The sequence below is a fragment of the Dermacentor variabilis genome, unplaced genomic scaffold, assembly GCF_050947875.1.
Source record: "Dermacentor variabilis isolate Ectoservices unplaced genomic scaffold, ASM5094787v1 scaffold_14, whole genome shotgun sequence".
NCBI classification, from domain to species: Eukaryota; Metazoa; Arthropoda; class Arachnida; order Ixodida; family Ixodidae; genus Dermacentor; species Dermacentor variabilis.
The window spans coordinates 3,434,121-3,456,364 of NW_027460302.1; the positions used below are offsets into that span (position 1 = coordinate 3,434,121).

The following is a 22,244-nucleotide window of genomic DNA, read 5'->3' on the forward strand; positions in this document are numbered from 1 at the left end:
CATTTCTGACCCTGTTGGACGTGGTAATCGAAGCAGAGTTTCTGCAGGATGTACCGGTCCATGGCTGTCAGGGACATGAGTTCGAGTTGCGAGGCTCTTTGCGCATCCACGATTCCCTCAAGCGTGTTGTAAACCCCCAGCTGTAGCAGACGAGCAGTGCTTGTGGACTCCAGTAGGCCACGGGCAATCTTGTAAGTCTTGCGTGTAAGGGTATTGAGTTTCTCCCTTTCGGTGACATTCCAGTTGTGGAAGGCAGCCACATCAGTAATGTGGCTGATTGTGAAGGAGTGTATGAGGTGCATGATGCTGTCCTCCTTCATGCCTGTGTGCTTGTTTGTAATGCATTTGATAGGCGGGTAGCCGCTGTAACCTTGCCTTCGATCTTCCGGATAGCTTCTATGTTTGACTTGTTGGCTGTTATATGCATGCCTAGAATGCGTATCTTCGAGACTCTGGGAATACAGGAGCCGTCTTGCGTATGCACGATTATTTTGTCACATTAGTGTGATTCGCCTGTAGGCTTGGGCCGGCTGCGCAAGCGGTAGAGGAGCAGCTCTGATTTGAGTGGAGATAGAGACCTGTGCCTTGGAGACAGATTTCGGCAACAGAGACCGCTGCTTGTAAGGTGGGTTCTATCTGACCGTCGCTGCCCTTGTTGACCCACAGGGTGATGTCATCTGCGTACAAGGCGTAATGGAGGCCATCGATCTCGTCGAGGTAGGCCGGGAGACCCAGCATCACGAGGTTGAAAAAGGGTGGGGGAGTGCCAGTGCTTCCTAGTGCATGCTCGTCGGATGTCATGCTGTCGACTGTAAGGGTGACTGCGGCGTGACAGAAAGTCTCTGATGTAGTTGCAGTTTCGCTTGCCCAAGTTGAGCTTGTTTATGCGGCTCAGGATTGCTGCATGTGCTACATTGTCGAATGACTTTTCCAGATCTAGGCTGAGGATGGGCCCTGTTGCCACTAGCTGGGTTGTTAATAACCTGGTGGTATAGCTGGAGCATGACATATTTAGCGGAGAGGTGTCACCGGAAGACCACCATGGTGGGTGGTTAGGCTCCAGTGTCCTCAAGGTGGCAGTTGAAACGGGGGAGGAACGCGTACTCCATCACCTTGCCAACGCAGAATGTGAGGGAAATGGGCCGCAAGTGATGGAGGCTGGACGGCTTGCCTGGCTTCAGTATCAGGACTGCCTTAGAGCGTTTCTACGACTCCGGGATGCAACCTGCTCGCCAGCTTTTGTTTACGTATGCCGTGAGAACGATGACCGAGACATCATCGAAGTTTCGTAGTGTCTCGTTTGTAACCTTGTCAGGACCAGGTGCTCATTTGCCATTAAGGTAGTGGATGGATGGATGGACGGAAAACTTTATTTGGTCCTGCAAGTAGTGATAACTTACCACTAAGCGGGCTGCTCCCACGTCGGGACCGGAAGGCCAAGCCTCACGGCCACGTCGTGAGCCTGCTGGACAGCCCAGAATTGTTCATCCAGGTCCGGGCAGCGAAGTGCAGCCTCCCACCTGGACGCATCCTTGATTGCCGAGTCTTCAATTCTTTCGCAAGACCAGAGCATGTGTTCGAGCGTGGCTAAAGAACCACAATGGAGAGCTTTGCGGATCTCTGACTCGTGAAATTCTTCATTGAGTGTCGCCTTTGTCTCTCCAGTGTAATCTCTGTGTTGAACATAGGGTCGTCGAGGGAAGTACTTGCCTATCAGGCATGTCACGAGCTGTTGATCACTCGTATTAACCCGTTCCTTATGCAAAAGGTGTTGCAGGTTTGCTCGCTAAGCAGACTTGCTCTGTGTTTCCCCCAAGAGGTGACGAAGGAGACGCCACATGCTGCCATTCTGCAGCACATGGTGTGCTTAATGGCTCATCGACTGCATTGCAGATGTCGTACTCCTGTTGGCGGCTTAAGGTCCGCCAATGTTCTTCTAGCTGGCGACTGATGTGTGCGGTCTTCTTACGAAGCTTTCGGTTGTGCCGTTGCTTCTTCCATCTTGCGTGTAGTGATGTCTTGGCTTCCCAGAGGTGGGCTAGTCTGCTGCCGATCTTGTCAACCTGGACTTCGAGTGTGACTGTCTGTGTCGCCCTGTTCATGTCATCATTGAGCGTCTCCACCCATGCCTCAATGTCATCGATGGTCTCCTCACCTCTCTGTTCAACTCACTGCTTTCTGAACTTGTCCCAGGCTGTCCATTAGAATAGCTTAGAAGGAGGGGGTATACGCGGCGTGCACGCCGATGGCTGCGCCACTGGTGGCGGCCTTGCGCAGAACGCATGGGAGAGGAGCGAGCCGCGCGCCGTACCACGCCGTAGTTTGTTGCGTCGCTGATAGTGCTTCTCCGTCTTATTTGTGTTTTCAGAGCAAAATAGGCAACACCCTTCGCATGTGTGGGATGGCCAAAGCTTCCGAAGAATGTCGAAGAAGAATTGTTGCAGGGTGGGGGGCTCAAATACCGGCGAAAACGTGCCGGCGTACGGTTCTAATTATTCCCCGCAAAGCCTCATCAGCAGGAGCAATGGTGGCAATGGATCGTCGCTTCGGCGCGAAATTTCTTGTTCTCATCCTTTCCTTTGTCGTTTCGGTGTTTTTTCTTTTTTATTATTATTTATTTAGTCGATTGTAGTTAGACGCGTAAGCGACGAAGTTCGGCTGCAGTGCAACATGCGGTTTAAGGGCATTTCGCTAAAGTTTGGAATGCCGTTTGCCGCTTATATTGTTTTCCGCTTCTTTACCGCGTTCAGCTAGCTAGGCAGCACGACTGCATGAGCGCATTGTGTTGTATGTTAAAGCTAAAGAAGTTTGCAAGAACTGAAATTGTTAGTTTTATGTGGCCCGGTAAATCCTCGCACCAGCTGTCGCGCACTTCATTCTTTTGCATCTATTTTATGTGTGGTTTCACACATGTTTAACTGTTGCTAGTTGCTTCATGCATAACTCTTGATTCTTTTGAGCTGCGAGGTTTTCACCCTGCCTCGTTTGTAAAGGGTATAAATCACGCTGTGTCTTATCGGAATGACACCAAGCAAGTGCTTCTTTAACAGCTTTATTCATTTCTCCCGAGGGCATCTTAGATATTGTGGTTTTTTGGGAAATGTGTTTAGAAAATAGGTAGCTCAGGGTGAGAATTGCTAATAGTTGCTGCATATGGTATTTTTGTTCCAATTTTCGCTGATCCATTTTTCACTGAATAGTTCGCGTCACGTTTGGTAAGTCATCACACCTTGATGCTGTCTGAGCAAACTTGACACGCCGAGTGATTTGTTTGTTTCACAACGTAGTCGCTTCTTGCAAGTGAATTTTGTACTCACTGAATTATTTCTTATTATGCTTACGCCGCATAGGACTAAACCCGGCCTTGCCGCCAGCGCTGGATCTAATTTGACTGGCGCTGCTCTGCCTTTAAATATATCATGTGGCACCTCTCTCTAGTAAGATTTAAAAAAAGTACTGCAAAGTTAGTCAGACTATAGCTTTGTACGTTTCCAAGCAGCTCCCTTAGGGAATTTAAAATTGCAAAAACTGCAGCGCGAACGGCAGTTTATCGGCGGTACAGCGCTAACACGCACTTTTATTAACCCGTGCGTTTGGTGGCTTCGTTGACTATAGTGTACGCGTTTCTATCAATAAATTCGCAATTATTCTTCTTCAGGCGACTTTCACTACACTTATTCGGCGGCGTCACATGTATTCATCGGCAGAAAAATCACAATGGCATATGCAGACATCGCACCGTGCGGATTTGTTATCTAAGTATGCAGTAACGACGGGTGCTTATTATTGAGGTGCAGAAGCAGCATTACGGCAAGGGTAGAATTTTAAAAAAAACACGGTCGAGACATCGCATTATTCAACAAAATTTGTCGGCTAGTTTACATGAGCTCCACTTCATGTAAATGGTCTTCATGGCGTTTGTCTGCGGGACGCACCTGGCGCGTATGTGGACCATGTTGCCCCAAACACCGGTAACATCTTGTTCATACCCGCTCCCACAGAGGTCTGTGTCTTCCCTACAGCTGTCACCGCGGAAGAAGCAGTCTGGCGCCCGAACAAAGGACAAATCGCAGCCGCGAACTTCAGTCACCCTTGCTGCAAAGCGTTGTCGTCTGCTACTGCTCCCGCGCGTATTGTTGGAAGCGCCCGCTAGGTGGCCATCAGCGGCGCCTCTATAGGCGGTGCACGCGGCCTATACCTGCCTGAGGAATTCGTGTTTCTATGATCATGTGGTCACTATTGAGATCTTCAAAGGTATTGCACCACGTTGCTTGAGGGATGTTTCGGACTGCTGTCAGGTCCGTCATGTCCCATGCCGTTATGTGCCCGTGCGAGTCGGCAGTGTGGGATTGGTAATAAGAGTTAATTCAGAATCATGCAGGTCCTGTCACAGGCATTGACCTTTGGCTGTAGGGTAGCCATAGCCCCAGGTCACGTTTGGCGCATTAAAGTCTCCTCCCACCAGAAACTAGTGTGCGCCCGCCAAGGCAAGCACCCCTCGAAACAGAGAGAGGAAACGACGGCGCAAGTGAGCCAGATTACTACATACGTTGAGGAGAAATACACTGTGTTTGCGTGTCCTACTGGGCGTGGCACAGCATTAAATATATCAAATGTGGCAGTGAATGAGAGTTCATACATTGCTACGGTTAGGATTTTCAAGGTGGGGTTTGAGTACTCTCCGATATCGACAATAATTCAATATATCCAAGCTCGATATAACCGGGATCGACTGTATATAGAATGCCTATCTTGATGCTAGGTGCTTCATTAAAGGAAGCCAATGTTGCCAAGGCCTGATGTGACATAATCCATAGAACAATGACCAGAAATACATAGTCTATGAAACAAAATACCACTTCTGCATTTGTCATCTCCCTTACAAAATAATGCAACCTCCAACTGGCTCACATTACACAGCATTCGACCAACCCTCAAGGCCATGAAGTGCTAAACAGCACTGGTCATTCATGTTAAGCATGCCACTCTGCCCTGGCAATTTCTGCCGTGCACTCGTGGAGAATATGAGAGGCAAAAGTGAATTCATTTTGAAGCAACAATTTATTGCAATATGAGGATTTGAAACTGACGTATTACGTAACAAGCAGCATACCTGTTGAAAATTATGTCTCACTAAACCCCCTTATGTTCCTGCAGACTCCACTCAAGGAAAAGCCAAGGCAGTAGGGTGCTGCTTTGTACATCTTCTAGGCACTACTTGTATACGTGGAGTAAGTAAATCTAGTATTCGGTGCAGACTTGTTTACGTCGCATTCTTTAAATAAAAGCACTGACTGATAGGCTCAACGCACATGAGTAAGTTAGTTATTGGCTGCAAGCATTATGATAAAGAAAGAAAAATGAATTCTTTTACCATCACTAACACAATCCAGCATGTTGACCATTGCACTGAACATGGTGCTGCCTTCATCAAAGTGGCCATACACAGCAATATGCAAAGCACTGAACTAAAATTAAGGCACATTACGTGCGTAGGGGGGCTCAATCTGCTTGCAGTGCAATGCCAGAGTTGTTTTCCTTGCCTCCCCAAGGCAGAACTGGTAAAAACAAGTCGTGTACACAAATAAGCACACTGTCACCAAAACGGATATTGGGGGCGAGCTCCATCACTGGAATAGCTGGCGCCACCGTCGGCGCGACATGGCATGAGGGATCACGTGGACACAGCGGCTGCGTCGGCTGCTTCGGCAGTGCCGAAGTGAACTGAAAACGAAAGTCCCACCTGTGCTGCAGTTCTGATTAAGTGGTGAGGTTTTCCCGCCGTGGGTGTCTGCTTGACAACATTTGAAAGTACTATAATAGGTAGTGGCTGCATTTGGAGGCGTGCAGCATGGCAGGCTACTGCTCGGTGCCACAGCACCAGACGTACGCAACGGAGCCCGGTGTCAGCCTTATGTAGCCGCAGCACAAGAGGCTGCGTGAAGCTTGACCCGCGAAACTTAGAACCGGCAGACAGCCGCCGACTACAACTCGGGTATGCAGCAAGCACAGACACGAGGAAGATTTCTGCTACTGCGTCGGACTGCTATGTTCGGTGAGTAGCAGAAAACGCGCACTGAGACGCACGCCCTCGCCTGCTGCCCGGTTAATGTCATGACGGTTTGGTCTATGAACTTGTTGATGCTAGATACTGGCAAGTTCACTGGAACAGAAAGGGAGCAGTAAGACGCACATTAAGGAAAGGCATGGCATATGGTCATGTTTATGTTGTGAATTAATGCACTGGATTACGAAAAAGCCGCAGCGGGAAATCGCACGCTGAGAAGACTGATTAACATACAGTGCGACACAGCTTGTGAAATAATATTGAAACGTCCAAGAATGTAGAAAAAAAGAAAAGATTGAATCGTGGCGGCAGTACATCACAGTCGCTGTAGGCGTCGAAGTTGCTATAGCGAAATTATTTTTTAGCAGTTCTGATAGCATCCACGCAACAATGGTTGCTCGTGTACTGTCAAATGCTCATATTCTGAGGCCTAAAGCTCACAGCACGGTGGGAAAACGTGCTCGCAGTGAAAGCGAAACATTGTGCGCGGACGCGCATGCAGACGTGCACTCAGTCGCTGCGACCCCGTGCGATCACTGCATTGAGGCTTCATTCTGTTATGCTCCATTCGGTTATACAGACAGCTAACTATAAGAACATATTTCACATAGTTTTCTCTCGGCATTTGCGTACCTTTCATGCAAAAAGCCGAACATCATGGCGACCACGCGCAGTGGCATTCACTGTACATTATTTGGTAGAAAGATAGCGTCTGAAAACGATCCTGTGCTTTCAGTTTGCCCAAGATTATTATTTTGGCAGTAAAAAACTTCCCTTGTTTTGAAAGTACTTACAGAAATCTCCAGAAGGGCTGGCGTGTGGTGTTTTTATTGAGCGCCGTAAGCCAAACCTATGAGAAGCCCGCCACGTTATCACTCATACTAAGCAAGGGAGGCGCTTCCAACAGATGGAGACTCCGTAAGTCCTCGCCCCCAATAGTCACTTGCAGCAGATTTGTATGTGAAGCATGAATCAAGGCAGGTTAGCTGTTAAAAGATTTTTTTCTTTACTACGTTCTGGCAAGAGACTTGGCCAAGGGCACGAAACTTGCACTTGCCTTCTCGTTCGGGTAGTACTTGTCCCAGCTCTCGAGCATTTTGCGCCACTTGTTGAGGCGCACATTCTCCTGGTCGCGAACCTGCACACAGCAAAGACCAGTTGGCTCAGCAATGCACCACCCCTCACACACCTCGAGTCAACGTCTTAGAATTTCCTTTTAACACCTCGAACACCGAAGGCATCGATGAACTTCCTCACCAGAACTTTCTGCACCGATTCTTCTGGTTAGAATGCTTCATGCACTTTGTTCGTTTGCTTTGGCGTTCCCAAGTCAATGATTGTTTACTTCGTTCACCACAGCTTCCGACTTCTAACACGTAGTAAGATCTGAACACATTATTTGTTCTTGCTCACCCTTCAGCTGAACTTCCAGAAGTGCAGTGCACTAGTGTGTGCCCAACCAAGAAAGTGCGCTTGCCACGCATATACAAAACAAGAGCACAGCTGGACCCACTGTATCTGTTGCATGCTCTCGCACAAGTGCGTTTGTACATTAAGAACTTGTCTTTCTGCCTTAAACAAGCAAATAAAGCATGCTGTACAAGTGATCAGAACTCGTTTGTGGGCTAATCGGCTCAATATTAAGCAAGACATTGGTCTTTGGAGCCGAAAATCGGCTGAAATATCTTTTCACATTCATCTGCTCCTCATTGGTGCAGAGCATGTACTTTTGCTTGATTGGACCCCTGTATCATCCATGGTCTAATATTTAACCTTTGCCAAAATCTCCATGCATGTATTGTGAAATGCCTTTTCTGGTTATCTAAAAACGGCATTTCTGATGAAGCCACAGCTTTAAAGCAGTGATACTCTGCTTCTACTTATCCTATCGCAATAATTTTTTCGTTGTTGGGATGGTAGACAATTAGAGTGAATCAAAGCAGTTTATTTTACCAAATAATGCACAAAAGTTCATAGTGGAGCAGCTGCTAATTGTTCCGTCCAAGTATTGCTAGAACCAGTAACGCTACAAGTGGGTTCGACTCTACTTGTGTCTATTAAAATGTTTGAATTTTTGTCCCCTGTGCTTTTCTCGTGCAACCCAGTTATGGTAATTATTGGTTATAACAATGGGATTCCCTTTGCACTCGTATATTATCTACTTAGGGCAGGTAGTGACTGTGGATCCGGATCATGAGACTGAAATAATCGGAAGAATAAGAATGGCCTGGGGTGCATTTGGCAGGCATTCTCAGATCATGAACAGCAGGTTGCCATTATCCCTCAAGAGACAAGTGTATAACAGCTGTGTCTTACCAGTACTCACGTACGGGGCAGAAACCTGGAGGCTTACGAAAAGTGTTCTACTTAAATTGAGGACAACGCAACAAGCTATGAAAAGAAGAATGATGGGTGTAACATTAAGAGATAAGAAAAGAGCAGATTGGGGGTGAGGGAACAAACGCGAGTAAATGACATCCTAGTTGAAATCAAGAAAAAGAAATGGGCATGGGCAGGACATGTAATGAGGAGGGAAGATAACCGATGGTCATTAAGGGTTACGGAATGGATTCCAGGGGAAGGGAAGCGTAGCAGGGGGCGGCAGAAAGTTAGGTGGGCAGATGAGATTAAGAAGTTTGCAGGGACAACATGGCCACAATTAGTACATGACCAGGGTAGTTGGAGAAGTATGGGAGAGGCCTTTGCCCTGCAGTGGGCGTAACATGGCTGCTGCTGCTGATGATTGTTATAAGTGTGCCGCACTAGTTTCGTTTCCAGCACAGGGAACTGCACAATGCAAGAACAAGCAGATGAAATAGAAGTGCTGTATTTTTCTGCGTATACCCACACCCCCCATTACAACAGCAAATCTGCACGTGCATAACCTGCAGAAAGTTAACTGCATACAACGGCACTCAAATCTTTGCAGTAACAGTCCGTTCCGTCACTGATGTACGACTCATCCACATCATACCTTTGGCCAGTGGCTGGGAGTGGGGCTCCCTTGAGATGAAGAGTGTGCAGTGTCCGGTCTAATAAAATTTCAGCTGTTTTCGCGGCGCACAACAGTGTATCACAGAAGAACCCCGTATATACGTTTTAGAAAACAATGCAAAAAGAAATGTACTAACTGGGAGAACCTATGATCCAAAGTCACTAAAAAGTTTGACAGACGTCGACTGCAGTGCGCATCTACATAACGTAAAGTGATACACAAACCGTTGCAGCATGAGATGCCAATGCATGGCAAACCGGTGGGGCTTGGGCAGCCTACACCGGCAGTTTGCTTTTGACCTGCAACGCGTTCTGCAGAATAACTACTGTACCTATTCAGGGAAAAGACGGGGAATGCGGGAGATGGAAATTCAAGACGATGAGCAAAACGTGAACAAGGTGAATGCAGGAGCCAACGTTTCGACAAGTGGACTTGTCTTCTTCAAGGCGACGTACGCTTTCCTCGCCACAGTATATATAGGTGGGGTTCTTCTAAAGGGGAGAGGGTGTGGGGCTTTGACCTTGTGCACCGCGTTCCTTTACTCTCAATTCGACACGCTAACACACCTTCCCTCTTTTCCGCACCCTCCCGCCTCACACCCTCTCCCCTTTAGAAGAACCCCACCTATACATACTGTGGCGAGGAAAGCATATGTCGCCTTGAAGAAGACAAGTCCACTTGTCGAAACGTTGGCTCCTGCATTCACCTTGTTCATGTTTTGCTCATCGTACTGTACATATTGACACAAGTACTTGTTTATCGGGTGACCGCATTTCACCACCTAACAAATGTTATCGCACAGCGCAGCATCCACTTGCATGAATCGGAAGTTTCTCGAAAGTTATCGAGAATTCTAGCCGCTGTCTGTTTTCACCGAACCTTGTGTCATCTAATTTCATAGTGCGATGCGAATGATGTAGAACTTCCTTGAAGACACATGGGTCCCAGCGATTACTCTGGAGCCTTCGATGACTGATGCATAAAAGCCGACGCGCTTGACCCACTGATCAAATTTTCGACGGTCACTGACTGTGTTCACCACTGTCACCATTCTTTGAGCGTAGCTTGTTTTTGAGGGCACAGGTTCGCCCAATAAAATGTTAGTTTCATCATACCAAGTTTTGCTGCTTTCTTTACAGTCACTACTACGCGAGATCTGGTGGAGGTACTTTACGTTCATGTACCAAATGCCCCCGCAGGGCTGCAATTTAAGCCCAAAACCCGAAGACAACCACAACATCGCCAAGGACCAGCGAGCAAGCCATAGGCAGGACTGCGACCGGAATATGGACCTCTTCCCGAGAAGACCAGAGGAATCAAGCCCAGGTTAGAAACCCTAATGGCTGCCCCAGCGTCCCCCATTCTGCTGCAACAACCTCGGGACCCACCAACTTTCCATGGATTGTATGAAGCCTCAGAAACCTGGCTCAAGACATATCAACGAATTGCGACTTTCAACAACTGGGACTCAGACGACAAGCTGCGGCATGTATACTTTGCCTTAGAAGACTCTGCCAGAATGCGGTTCGAGAACCGGGAGTCAACCCTGGCAACATGGGACCTGTTCCGAAGCGGCTTCATGCGGACATTTACGAGCGTCATGCGTAAAGAAAAGGCCGAAGCTCTGCTAGAAACTAGAGTACAACTACCCAAAGAGAACATAGCAATCTTCACTGAGGAGATGACGCGCTTGTTCTGCCATGCCGACCCGGATATGCCTGGGAGAAGAAAATTTGCTTCCTCACGTGTGGGGCAAAACAAGAGCTCTTCACCGGAATGATGCGCAACCCGCCCAGTACTGTTGCTGAATTTATTTCCAAAGCAAAAACCATCGAGAAAACCCTGGAAATGTGGAACCGATAATTCAAGTGCCGCAGTAACTCTATAAGCTACGCCGGAGTTCAATCACTGGCCAATGACAACCTGCATGAGACCATCAGAGTGGTTGTGAGAGCGCAACTTCAGAGGATGTTCCCAAGATCTAAGGCTCAGGTTGCCTCGATCGCTGACGTTGTGAGAGAAGAAATCCAGCGGTCACTGGAACTTCCCAAAGCGCAGCCGGAATCGCCACAGGCCCAGCCTGAAGCGAAGACCTACGCCGTCGTCGCCCACCGTCAAATTAACCCTACGCGCCCGTGCCAGGGCGCTGTAAAGACACAGTTCCGCCGTCCACCGCTGCCTCCGCCAGCTCACCCACCCTTCATCCAGCGAAACTACCCAAGGAAGGCAGACGTCTGGTGCGCTCCTCACCACCACCTGCTCTGCCACTGCGGAGAAGCGAGCGACTTCCACATCAACAAGGGCGCGACGATTGCATACATCGAGGAAATTTTGGAAACCAGCAATGCATTTGCCCTCTCGGATTCTGCTGCATCTACCCTGACGACCGCAGTTCCCGAACCAGACTTCAACATAAATCCAAGTCTCCCCGTAATTAAGCAGCAACAGCCCAGAAGTCTGCTCCAATGATACAAAGACTGCTTTTCAATGTCATCAAGGATTTGACAAACAGCATCTGCAAAGCATTGCATCATAACCGAAGAGTTCGCTCGACCACTCCGCCAGAGCCCTTACCGAGTTTCGCAGCGAGAACGTGAAGCTATAAGAGAACAAGTCGACGAAATGCTGCGTGACGACATCATCCAGCCGTCGAAAAGCCCGTGGGCATCCCCTGTTGTCTTGGTGAAGAAAAAGGACGGAACCTTACGTTTCTGCGTAGATTATCGTCGACTGAACAAGATCACAAAGAAGGATGTATACCTCCTCCCAAGGATAGATGACGCACTGGATTGGCTCTGCAACGCTAAGTAATTCTCGTCGATGGATCTCAAGTCTGGCTACTGGCAAATAGAAGTAGACGCCAGAGATCGCGAAAACCGCCTTCATCGCTGCCGACGACCTATTTGAGTTCAAGGTCATGCCATTCGGTCTGTGCTCGGCGCCTGCAACGTTCCAGCGAAAGATGGACACAGTTTTATCTGGGTTGAAGTAGCAGACCTGTCTTGTCTACTTGGAGGACGTCGTCGTCTTCACCAGGAATTTCTACGATCACCTTAGGTGGCTTACGACAGTACTAGAGGCCATCAAGTCATCAGGGATTACTCTCAAGCCGGAAAAGTGCCGCTTCCCTTATGATGAGCTGCTGTTCTTGGTCCACGTCATCAGCAAGTCTGGAGTCCACCCCAACCTGCAGAAGAAAGCTGCCATCGCAAGGTTCCCGCAGCCCATCAAGAAGAAGGCAGTGCGTAAATTCCTTGGCACATGTGCCTACCACAGGCGCTTTGTCAAGGACTTTTCACGCATCGCGGAGCCGCTAACACATCTAACTAAATGTGATGTCAAGTTCAAGTGGGAAATGCCACAGGCTGATGCATTTCAAGAACTGAAACGACGCATGCAGTCGCCGCCGGTACTTGCACACTTCGACGAGGACGCCGATACCGAAATTCACACTGACGCCAGCAGCCTAGGCCTCGGTGCCATCCTAGTCCAAAGGAAAGACTGACTTTAATGGGTGATATTTTATGCTAGCCGGTCGCTTTTATAAGTGGAAGGCAATTATTCTACGACCGAAAAGGAATGTCTTGCCATCATTTGGGCTACAACAAAATTCTGCTCTTACCTATATGGCAGGCCATTCAATGTCATCAGCGACCATGATGCGTTAGGTTGGCTAGCAAATTTAAAGGACCCTTCAGGATGGCTAGTGCAGTGGAGCCTCAGACTGCAAGAGTATGACATCACTGTAATCTACAAGTCCGGACAAAAACACTCTGATGCGGACTGCCTATCACGCGGCCCTATTGACCCGCCGCCGTAAGATGACGAAGCCTTCAGTGAAATAATAAGCCTGGAAGACTTCGCTAAACAGTAATGAGCAGAACCGGAGCTAAAAAGCCTCATCGAGCATTTGGAAGAGAACACCGATGTTGTTCCTAGGGCATTTAAGTGAGGACTGTCTTCGTTCTCACTTCAAAACAACCTACTTGTAAAGGAGAACTTCCCACCAGTCTGCGTCAACTACCTTCTTGTTGTTCCCTCAACGCTGCGTCTGGAAGTACTGCAAGCTCTATACGACGATCCGACTGCTGGGCACCTTGGATTCTCTCGGATGCTATCTAGGATACCGGAAAAGTATTACTGGCCGCACATGACTGCCGATGTCGCCTGTTACGTCAAGACATGCTAAGACTGTCAGCGATGCAAGACACCATCGAAAAGGCCAACGGGATTACTACAGCCAATCAAGCCTCCTTGCTGACCTTTTCAGCAGATCGGGATGGACTTGTTGGGACCCTTTCCGATGTCAACATCTGCAAATAAGTGGATCATCGTGGCGACGAACTAACTCACCCGCTTCGCTGAAACGAAAGCTCTGCCAAAAGGCAGTGCAGCCGAAGTGGCGAAATTCTTCATCGCGAACATCCTGCTGCGACATGGTACCCCAGAAGTCCTCATCACCGACAGAGGAACGGCTTTTACAGCAGAACTCACTCAAGCCATTCTGCAATAAAGCCAGACAAGCTACAGGAGGACAACTGCCTACCACCCGCAGACGAATGGTCTTACGGAGCGTCTGAATAAGACCCTCGCCAATGTGCTAGCAACATACGTTGACGTCGAATACAAGACCTGGGATCCTATCCTGCCGTACGTAACATTCGCTTATAACACGGCAGTGTAAGAAATAATACAGCTCTCTCCGTTCAAGCTGGTTTACGGCAGGAACCTGACGACGACTCTCGACACCATGCAGCTGCACGGCACTGACGAAGAGAATCCTGACGTCGCCACCTATTTCCAGAACACCAAAGAAGCCCGACAGCCGACACTACGACCTTCGATGACGCTACGTCGAGTACCAGCCCGGCGACTGCATTTGGGTTCGGACCCCAATAGGCCGACAAGGAATTAGCGAGAAGCTTTTATGCCGCTACTTTGAACCCTACAAGATCATCCGACGAATTGGCGCACTCGACTATGAGGTCATGCCAGATGGCATTTCGCTATCACAGCGGCGCCGCTCACAAATTGAAATAGTCCACATTGTGCGACTTAAGCCATTCTACCAGCGCTAATGAACCTTGGGGCTTGAAACAGTTTTCAGTTTGAAACAGGGATTGGAACAGTTTCTTCCATATCAGTAATGAATAATATCGTAAATATTGGCAAGTTTACGACTATAGCGTAGCGACGTCCACTTTGAGGGGACAGAAACAGAGGTGCGCGTGCGTTGCTGCCAGTGACATAGAAACACATGGCAGGCATGATGTGGAAACTGCGGCATTTGTCTTCACAACTATCCTACAGCACGTTTCCACTAAGGGTGGGCGAATATCTTGGCTATGTTGCAAGCGTCGGCTTATGAATAGGGTATACTGCTAACGTATCAGTGTAAACGTGGCCATTATCGCTGTCACTTGCGATTTGTTGTGTGCCCACGAGTGCAGACGAGAAGAATCGAAAGGTGCCTTTTTTTGTTGTTGTTGACCAAAACCATTATGAAGCCTACAAATAAGAGAACCAAGGCAAATTTGGTTGTAGCTTTTTTTTCATGGAAGTGCGGAAAGTGATGAAAGGAATGAAATGGACCATCTGCTTAAGAATGTTTGGTGCATGCAGACCGCTTGGTATGTCTTCAAGAGTCGTTCACGTAGCATTCGACAGATTGTAAGCACGATCATCGTTAGCTAGACTTGGCACACGACATATCGCTGTGACAAGTTCGGAGTGTGATCATTACACAGGAAAGAAAAAAAAAATTTTTGATGACAAAATTCAGGGGTGCATCATTACGTGAGTGCGATCATTACGCAAGTAAATACGGTAATTGTTATAACCGGGTTGCATGAAAAAAGCAAAATAGGAGGATGGCAGAGCAGATGTGAGAACACTATAATGGCGGGGAGGTCAGTGCTCTTCCCCATCACCTTCCTCCATCTGGCTGCTGATTGTGTTCACTTGTTTAATTGCTTCCTAGGCACTTTGATAGCGTCTAACAAGCTGCGGCTGTCGGCGTTAAAAAATGGCACTGCTATAGGAACTGAAAGAGGGGTCGCGGATGGCAAGTGATATGCAAGCGTCATTGAGGCATCGCTTTGGTGGCCCCAAAAGGGGCCTTTTAAAATATGCAAGTGGGTTGCCGCAGCAGGATGTCAGCTTGAGAAATCCAGAAGAAACGCCGAAGCATGATCGCCACAAGCATCTCGCCCCGTACTTCTCACTGGCTTGCACAAGAAAAACCTATATCCATCAGCCTTTCATGCTTTTTGCAAAGCTCGCCAACATCCTTCAAGGCATCCAGGTGCTCCAGGTAGTGCAGTGGAAGGTTCCTCGCGAAAATGAAGCCCCAGAGGGACTGAATCATCTGCCGTGCCTCTTGCGAGGACAACGTTGAGGCAGCCTGCCCTACAACATCATCGCTGCTGTCATCACCGCTGCTATTTGATACAAGCACGTTTGCAATGAATACCTCATCAGTTAGAAGCACTTAGTTTCCAAATCTATAGCCATGCGCTTTCTTTCCACCGGCACCGTCATGCATTGCCGATGATCAGCGGGTGGATCAGCCATCTTCTGTTTTGGCAGAGAGTCAAATGAGCCTGAGAAACCCCGTGGCCAGGAACGATTTCAACACAACTAACAAAGACGAGTGCAGTGATTAAGCTGTTTGCAGAACTGAGCTGAATGAGGAGCCAGCAAGCAACATGCGAGCAATCTAAGAGGAGCACAGTTCGCGTGGTCCATTCGTGTTTCGGAGGGCAGCACACGGTGTAGAGCTATGGGCGCAGCCCATTCTTGTTCGGAGGGGTGGAAGGGTAACTGGAGAGAGTCGCACAGAGAAGGCTGGAAAACGAGTGCGCGGCGGCTGTTAGAGCAGCGAGCAATCGTGCAGTGGCTGGAATTTCTCATTTTCTTCTTTTCTTTTCAAGAATTTCAAATTTCCCCGCCTTTCGGCTTGGACACTCAGCAGCCAGACTTCATCACTATAACCGATAATGCGGCATCGGGGCATTGTAGTAAGCAGGTTATTCCACCATGGAAAACATACAAAAGTTGATGCAGCAGCTTCTTATTGTTATAATCAAAATATTGTTAAAACCTGTATCGGTATAATTGTGTTTGGCTGTATCTTGGAATATTGGTCAAGTTAAAATTGTTTTTCCGGGCCAGGGTGCATTTTTCACCTCTTGAAAAGTTATTGCGGCGGGCTCTGGATATTTCACAATTTCGACTTTGGATATACCAGGGAAAAGGCGGCGCTGCATTTACCAACTTTTCCACCCGGGGGCAGCTCACAAGCCGAGCACAGCACTTCCTGCTTTTTTTTCTGCCCATCGCTGCTCGCTGCCACTTTCTCATGGTCTCGTGCAGTAGCTGGGAGTTGAAGTCACCCTCTCATTTGGAACACTGTCAGCAATACGTCAATGTGGTCACAGCGTATTAATCACGACCTTGAGCAAGACGACCGGCAACTTCCGAGCAGGCACAATCGGCCCACATGCTGTGCCCAGAAGCCAGCACAGTGTTCCAGTCAGATTGTGGTTTGATGAAAACGCTCGCATTATACTTGCAGACAGTGATACATAAATGCCGCATCATTTATAGGAATCCCACAAAGGTATGACAACTGAGCTATTCCGCAGTTCAGCTTCGGTTTTCAACGTAAACTGTCCAGAATTCATTGCGTTGCAGAAAGTAGTGGTGTCGGCTTTTTGGATGTCCCTTGCCCGAATATGCCGACGTGTGCAGTGCCGATGCGGAGGACAGTGACCCAGAATATTACTGGCGGCATTTTGGAAAGGCTAAGTGTGGCCTATGCGAGGCCAGTGGGCTCTGACATTTGGGATTTCACGAAACTCTGCTTATCTCGAAAATTCTCTGTGTGTTACATATCTGGGTCAATGGGGCTTTGTGCACCTTTGTGCTGGCAGTGCTGGACGCAGCACCATATTTTGGTCACAAACGCAAGGGCTGCACTGTGGCAGCTGGTCATAGGAATGTGCCACCCTGTTTGCCCTTCAGAAGTATACAGGTTCAGATCTGTGACATCTTCCATAAAACAACTGTGTCACATTTTGTGACACAAAAGTATGAGACTTAACCCTTTTGTACGGTTTACATGTACGTTTACATGTAACATGTACAGTTTTTGCCATACATGTACGGCGGCAGTTTTCTGCCCCGCAAGGTCTTTGCCGTACGGGTACAGTTTCAACCCTCCGTTTGAAATTTCACGCCATAATGACGATGCGTGCTCACTGGGAGGTGCTGCCACTTCTTAGGACTTACAAGAAGCATTTGAAATTTGTGCTACCTTCTTGGGGAGATAAGCAGAACTGATTTCTAGCTTCAGCGCGTCGTGCAGACTGCTTCAACACCCCTTTTGCGGTTTCGGTTTCACCGCCTGATCGCAATGGAAGCGCCCGAAACGTAATTTTTCTCTTTGTCGGCACTCTCTTCCAGGGCGGTGGAAGCTGATTTCTATCTTGATTGGTGCTGCTCTTAGCTTGTTTATCACCACTGCTCGCGAGGTATTCTCGCTCTCAGCAGCAACGCGCTTTCGCAGTTTCGGTTCCACCGCGTGATCGTAACAGAGGCACGCGAAACGAGATTTTTGTCTTTATCGGCACACTCTCACAGAGGCGGCAGAAATTGATTTCTATCTTGATTGGTGCTGCTCTTAGCTTGTTTATCACCACCGCTCACGAGGTATTCTCACCTTCTGCGGCAACGCGCTCATGCGAGAGGGTACCTCAGACGTCTGCCCAAGGCAGTCACATGCAGAGATGTCATGTGTGCGCCAACACAACTCGTCGCTCCAAGAGGAAAACACCAAGAGGAGAACAGACACGCATTTTAGGTGTGCAGACTGCGATAAGGCACTGCGCGTATACTTGTGTTTCAAGGAGTACCACACTCTGAAATACTATTGAAAATTTTGCAGTTCTGAGAGATACCGACACCAAAATACTGTTCCTATTTTTTTTTTTTTTTTTTACTATTTATTCCCGACTTTATACATTTTGTACATTCAAGAACCACAATAAAGTAATTTGACCACCTGGGAAAGTTTTTTTCAAAATAATTCGACCCTCAAAGGGTCAATGTTACAAATTATGTGACGCATGCTGGTTCTTTATTTCATACGTGGTACACCATTTTATGGTGAAAATGCAAACAGCGAGAGACCTCTAGGCTTTGTAGCATTGCCTGATCTGTATTAAACAAGAGCACAGTCCTTGCTACTGTGCTCTTGAATGCGGTGTCCGGGTACGCTCACCTTTGCCTCGTGGACCGTGTACTTCTCAGGCAGCCGCTCATTGCTGCAACAGACGAGGAAAGGAATGTCACTGCTCCGTCTGCTTCAACACGAGATGGACACATACTATATCTGCTTCATTTGCCACAGACAGTCTCACAGTATCAGGGTGACTTGAGGCCACATTTTGTACATAACCCATTTCATTCTCTGTTCTGCCGTCATCATCTGTTGCGATAAGTGGTCAATACTGGTAACAATGGGTACACGGCAATGCCCGAGTCAATGACCAAGGGCAAGAACAGTGGGCAATGAAATGGATCGTTAAAAAATACAGCCCCAGTAGTTTCAGTGCCACTTTACAAGGTTATGAGGTCCGAACGTTAGGTAAACAAGAAAATGCTGAAGATGTACCTCGGTATAAAACACTTATATCTGCAATAAAAAAAACTGCAAGAATGCCTAAAAAATCAACAATTAATCAACAAACATGGTTTTTGATTAAAGCGAGTCTAAGATAAATACCTGTAAAAAGGTAAGTGTGATCAAGCAATGCTGCATCTGCAGGGATAGTATTGACTGGCAAAGTGAGGAACAGATAGCCCACTATTAACAAGAACAAAGGATCCAGCCGATGAATAAACATAGTGGCAGCATGTTGAGCATCGATTCTTGCAACAATATTAAATTCCAGCCATTATGACATCAACTCTAGGTGTCCTATCTCACTAACTAGCAACTTATGTAAACTTCTCGAGCAAGTCATACATACATAAGTCATCAACTACCTAGAAGACCATGATATCATCTTCAAGTACCATCGCGGTTTTTGCAGGGGTTATTCATGCGACACTCAACTTGCCGGATTTACTAACGATATGTTTTCCACATTTAACGAAGGATTCCAAGTTGATGCAGTGTTTCTTGACTTCTCTAAAGCTTTTGATCGCGTTCCTCATCACAGGCTTCTAATCAAATTAACACACTTAAATATTCACCCAAACATTCTTGCATGAATTAAACATTTCCTCTCCAACAGACAACAATTCACCTGTGCTAATGGCTGTAAGTCTTCTTCTGTTCCTTTAACATCTGAAGTCTCCCAGGGCAGCGTACTTGGTCCCCTACTTTTCTTAATTTTTATTAATGATCTACCCAAATGTGTCTCATCTCAAATTCGATTATTCGCAGATGATTATGTTATATATCGTAATATTAGTAATGACGCTGACCGACTTTCCTTACAAACTGATCTTGATGCGGTGACCACTTGGTGCTCCTCGTGGTTAATGTCTTTAAATACGTCTAAAACCAAGCTAATGTCTTTTACCAACCATTCCACTCTACTTCCTACTGCTTACTTTCTCAATAATGCTAGCGTAGAACTTGCGCCAACTTACAAATATCTTGGCCTTCATCTTCAGTCTGCCTTGACTTGGCATTACCATATTAACACCATCTTAGCATCAGCTAACCGAGCACTCGGTCTTCTTAAGTGTAACCTCAAGTACGCACCTTCACACTTAAAGAAAACTTGCTTATATCACGCCGATCCGCCCAAAAATTGAATATGCTTCTGCCATATGGGATCCTGATCAAGCATACATAATCAACAACATTTAATTTCTGCAAAACCGTGCTGTTCGCTTCATCTTTTCCAATTATTCACGCTTCACCAGCGTCACATCGTTGCAACAACGTGCCGAGTTGGAATCACTATCGCGTCAACGCCAGTTTGCTTGCCTAACCTTATTTTATAAACTTATCACCATTTCACGCTTCACGACGACTTCTTTTCACCACCCCCTGCAGTCACCCCGCGCCGTGACCACGCTAACAAAGTAAGACGCATAACGTGCCGCTCATCGCTCTACGCAAAATCATTTATTCCTCGCACAGTAATAGAATGGAATAACCTACCATCACACATAGCTCCTGAAGTTAACTTACCATCTTTCCAAACCTTGTTGTAAGAAAACGGTTAGTGGTAGCAGATTAGTTATTACTTATTGTTATATGTACCTATTAACATATTATGTAAAAAAGTTCTTGTGTTTTCATGACTTCGTGCATATACCCCTTGTTGATATCTACTTGTTTTATGTTCCTTGTGTGAGTGTTTATTTCATGTAGTTTTATTTCTTGTGTATATTTCATGTTAGTGTCCCTCCCCCTATGTAATACCCTTGGATGAGGGCCCTTAGGGGTAATGTAAATAAAATAAATTAATAAATACATATTGTTTTGCTTGTTAAGACAACTTTCCAGCTTATTTTCCTTCTTCTGAATAGTAATTACATGCCCCTTTGTTCTTTCATAATTTTGTTGACAGATACTCTCTAGGTATCATGAAGCTATAGTGGGTGTCGTCTATCTTTAGGTGTGCTGACTGCAGTGAAGAACACATGCTGGGCACGCTCGGTGTGTGCCATCCCCTCAATTGCCCTGTGTTGCAGTGATGGTCCATGACGGTCAGTGACGAGTGACTGGCGTTTTGATGAAGCGATATTGACACGTGTACTTGTCTTCATCGGGCGACACGTTTTGCCGCCTAACAAATGTTATCGCACAGCGCGGGACGAGTGTGCATGTATCCGAAGTTTCTGGAAAGTTATCGATGCTTCTATCCGCTGTCTGTTGTCGCCGAACCTTGTGTTATCTGATTTCATCGCTTGACACGAATGGTGTAGAACTTTGTAGAAGGCATGCGGGTCCCAACGGTTAATCTGGAACATTCGATGACTGATCTATAAAAGCCGACGCGCTTGACCCGCTGATCAGATTTTCGCCGATCGCCGACTGTGTTCGCCGCTATCGTTGTGCTTTAAGTGTAGCCTGTTTTGTGGGCACAGGTTCGCCCAATAAAAGCTAGTTTTCTCTTTCACAGTACTGCTACTGTGTTCTTTCTTCACCGTCACTACCACGTGACATCTGGTGGAGGTGCTAGTGCGTTCATGTACCGAACGCCCCCGCAAAGCCGCGATCCAAGCCCGAAGCCCGAGGACAAAACCGACACCGCCCAAGACCAGCGTGCTAGCCGCAGACTGCAAGGACTGCCCCCAGAGCACGGACTTCTACCTGAGGCGACAAAGAAGATCGTGGTCAAGACAACCTCAATGGCTGCCCCAGCGTCCCCCGTTATCCTACAACAACCCCGGGACCGACCGACCTTCCATGGAGCAGCGACTGAAGACCCGGAATCCTGGCTGGAGACCTACGAGCGAATCGCGACATTCAACAACTGGGACTCCGACGACAAGCTGCGGCATGTCTACTTCGCCTTAGAAGACGCCGCCAGAACGTGGTTTGAGAACAGGGAGTCGACCTTGACTACGTGGGACCTGTTCCGTAGCGGCTTCCTACGCACCTTTACAAGCGTCGTGCGCAAGGAAAGGGCCGAAGCTATGCTGGACGCCCGAGTACAGCTACCAAACGAGAACGTTGCCATCTTTACGGAAGAAATGACCCGTCTGTTCCGCCACGCCAACCCGGATATGGCCGAGGAAAAGAAAGTTCGCCTACTCATGCGTGGTGTGAAGGAGGAACTTTTCGCCGGGATGGTAAGAAGCCCACCGAAGACCGTCGAAGAGTTTCTTCGTGAGGCGACGAACATCGAGAAGACACTCGAAATGCGGAACCGGCAATTCAACTGCCGTACAAGCTCTACCCCCTACGCAGGAATTCAATCACTGGCCACGGACGATCTGCGCGAGACCATCAGGGCCATTGTGCGCGAAGAACTGCGCAAGGTCTTGCCTTCGTCGCAGCCTCAAGTGGCTTCGATCGCTGACATCGTAAAAGAAGAGGTGCACCGATCGCTTGGAGTTCCTGAGGTGCAACCAGAACCACCGCAGCCTCAGCCGCAAGCGATGAGCTACGCTGCCGTCGCTTGCCGTCAAGGTCCCTTTCCACGACCGCGC

The 22,244-nt window shown here is 47.7% G+C and overlaps 1 protein-coding gene across 4 annotated transcripts in view; it reads right to left on the bottom strand.

Annotated features, from left to right (window-relative positions):
• LOC142567817 (USP6 N-terminal-like protein) overlaps positions 1-22,244 on the bottom strand; it is a 230,112-nt gene that overhangs the window by 120,434 nt on the left and 87,434 nt on the right. For all 4 annotated transcript variants that reach the window (XM_075677965.1, XM_075677966.1, XM_075677964.1 and 1 more), the window contains exons 4-5: positions 18,346-18,388; positions 7,125-7,205 (exon numbers count right to left, since the gene is read on the bottom strand). In XM_075677965.1, coding sequence (XP_075534080.1) covers positions 7,125-7,205; positions 18,346-18,388 — 124 coding nt within the window. The remainder of the gene's footprint in view (positions 1-7,124; positions 7,206-18,345; positions 18,389-22,244) is intronic.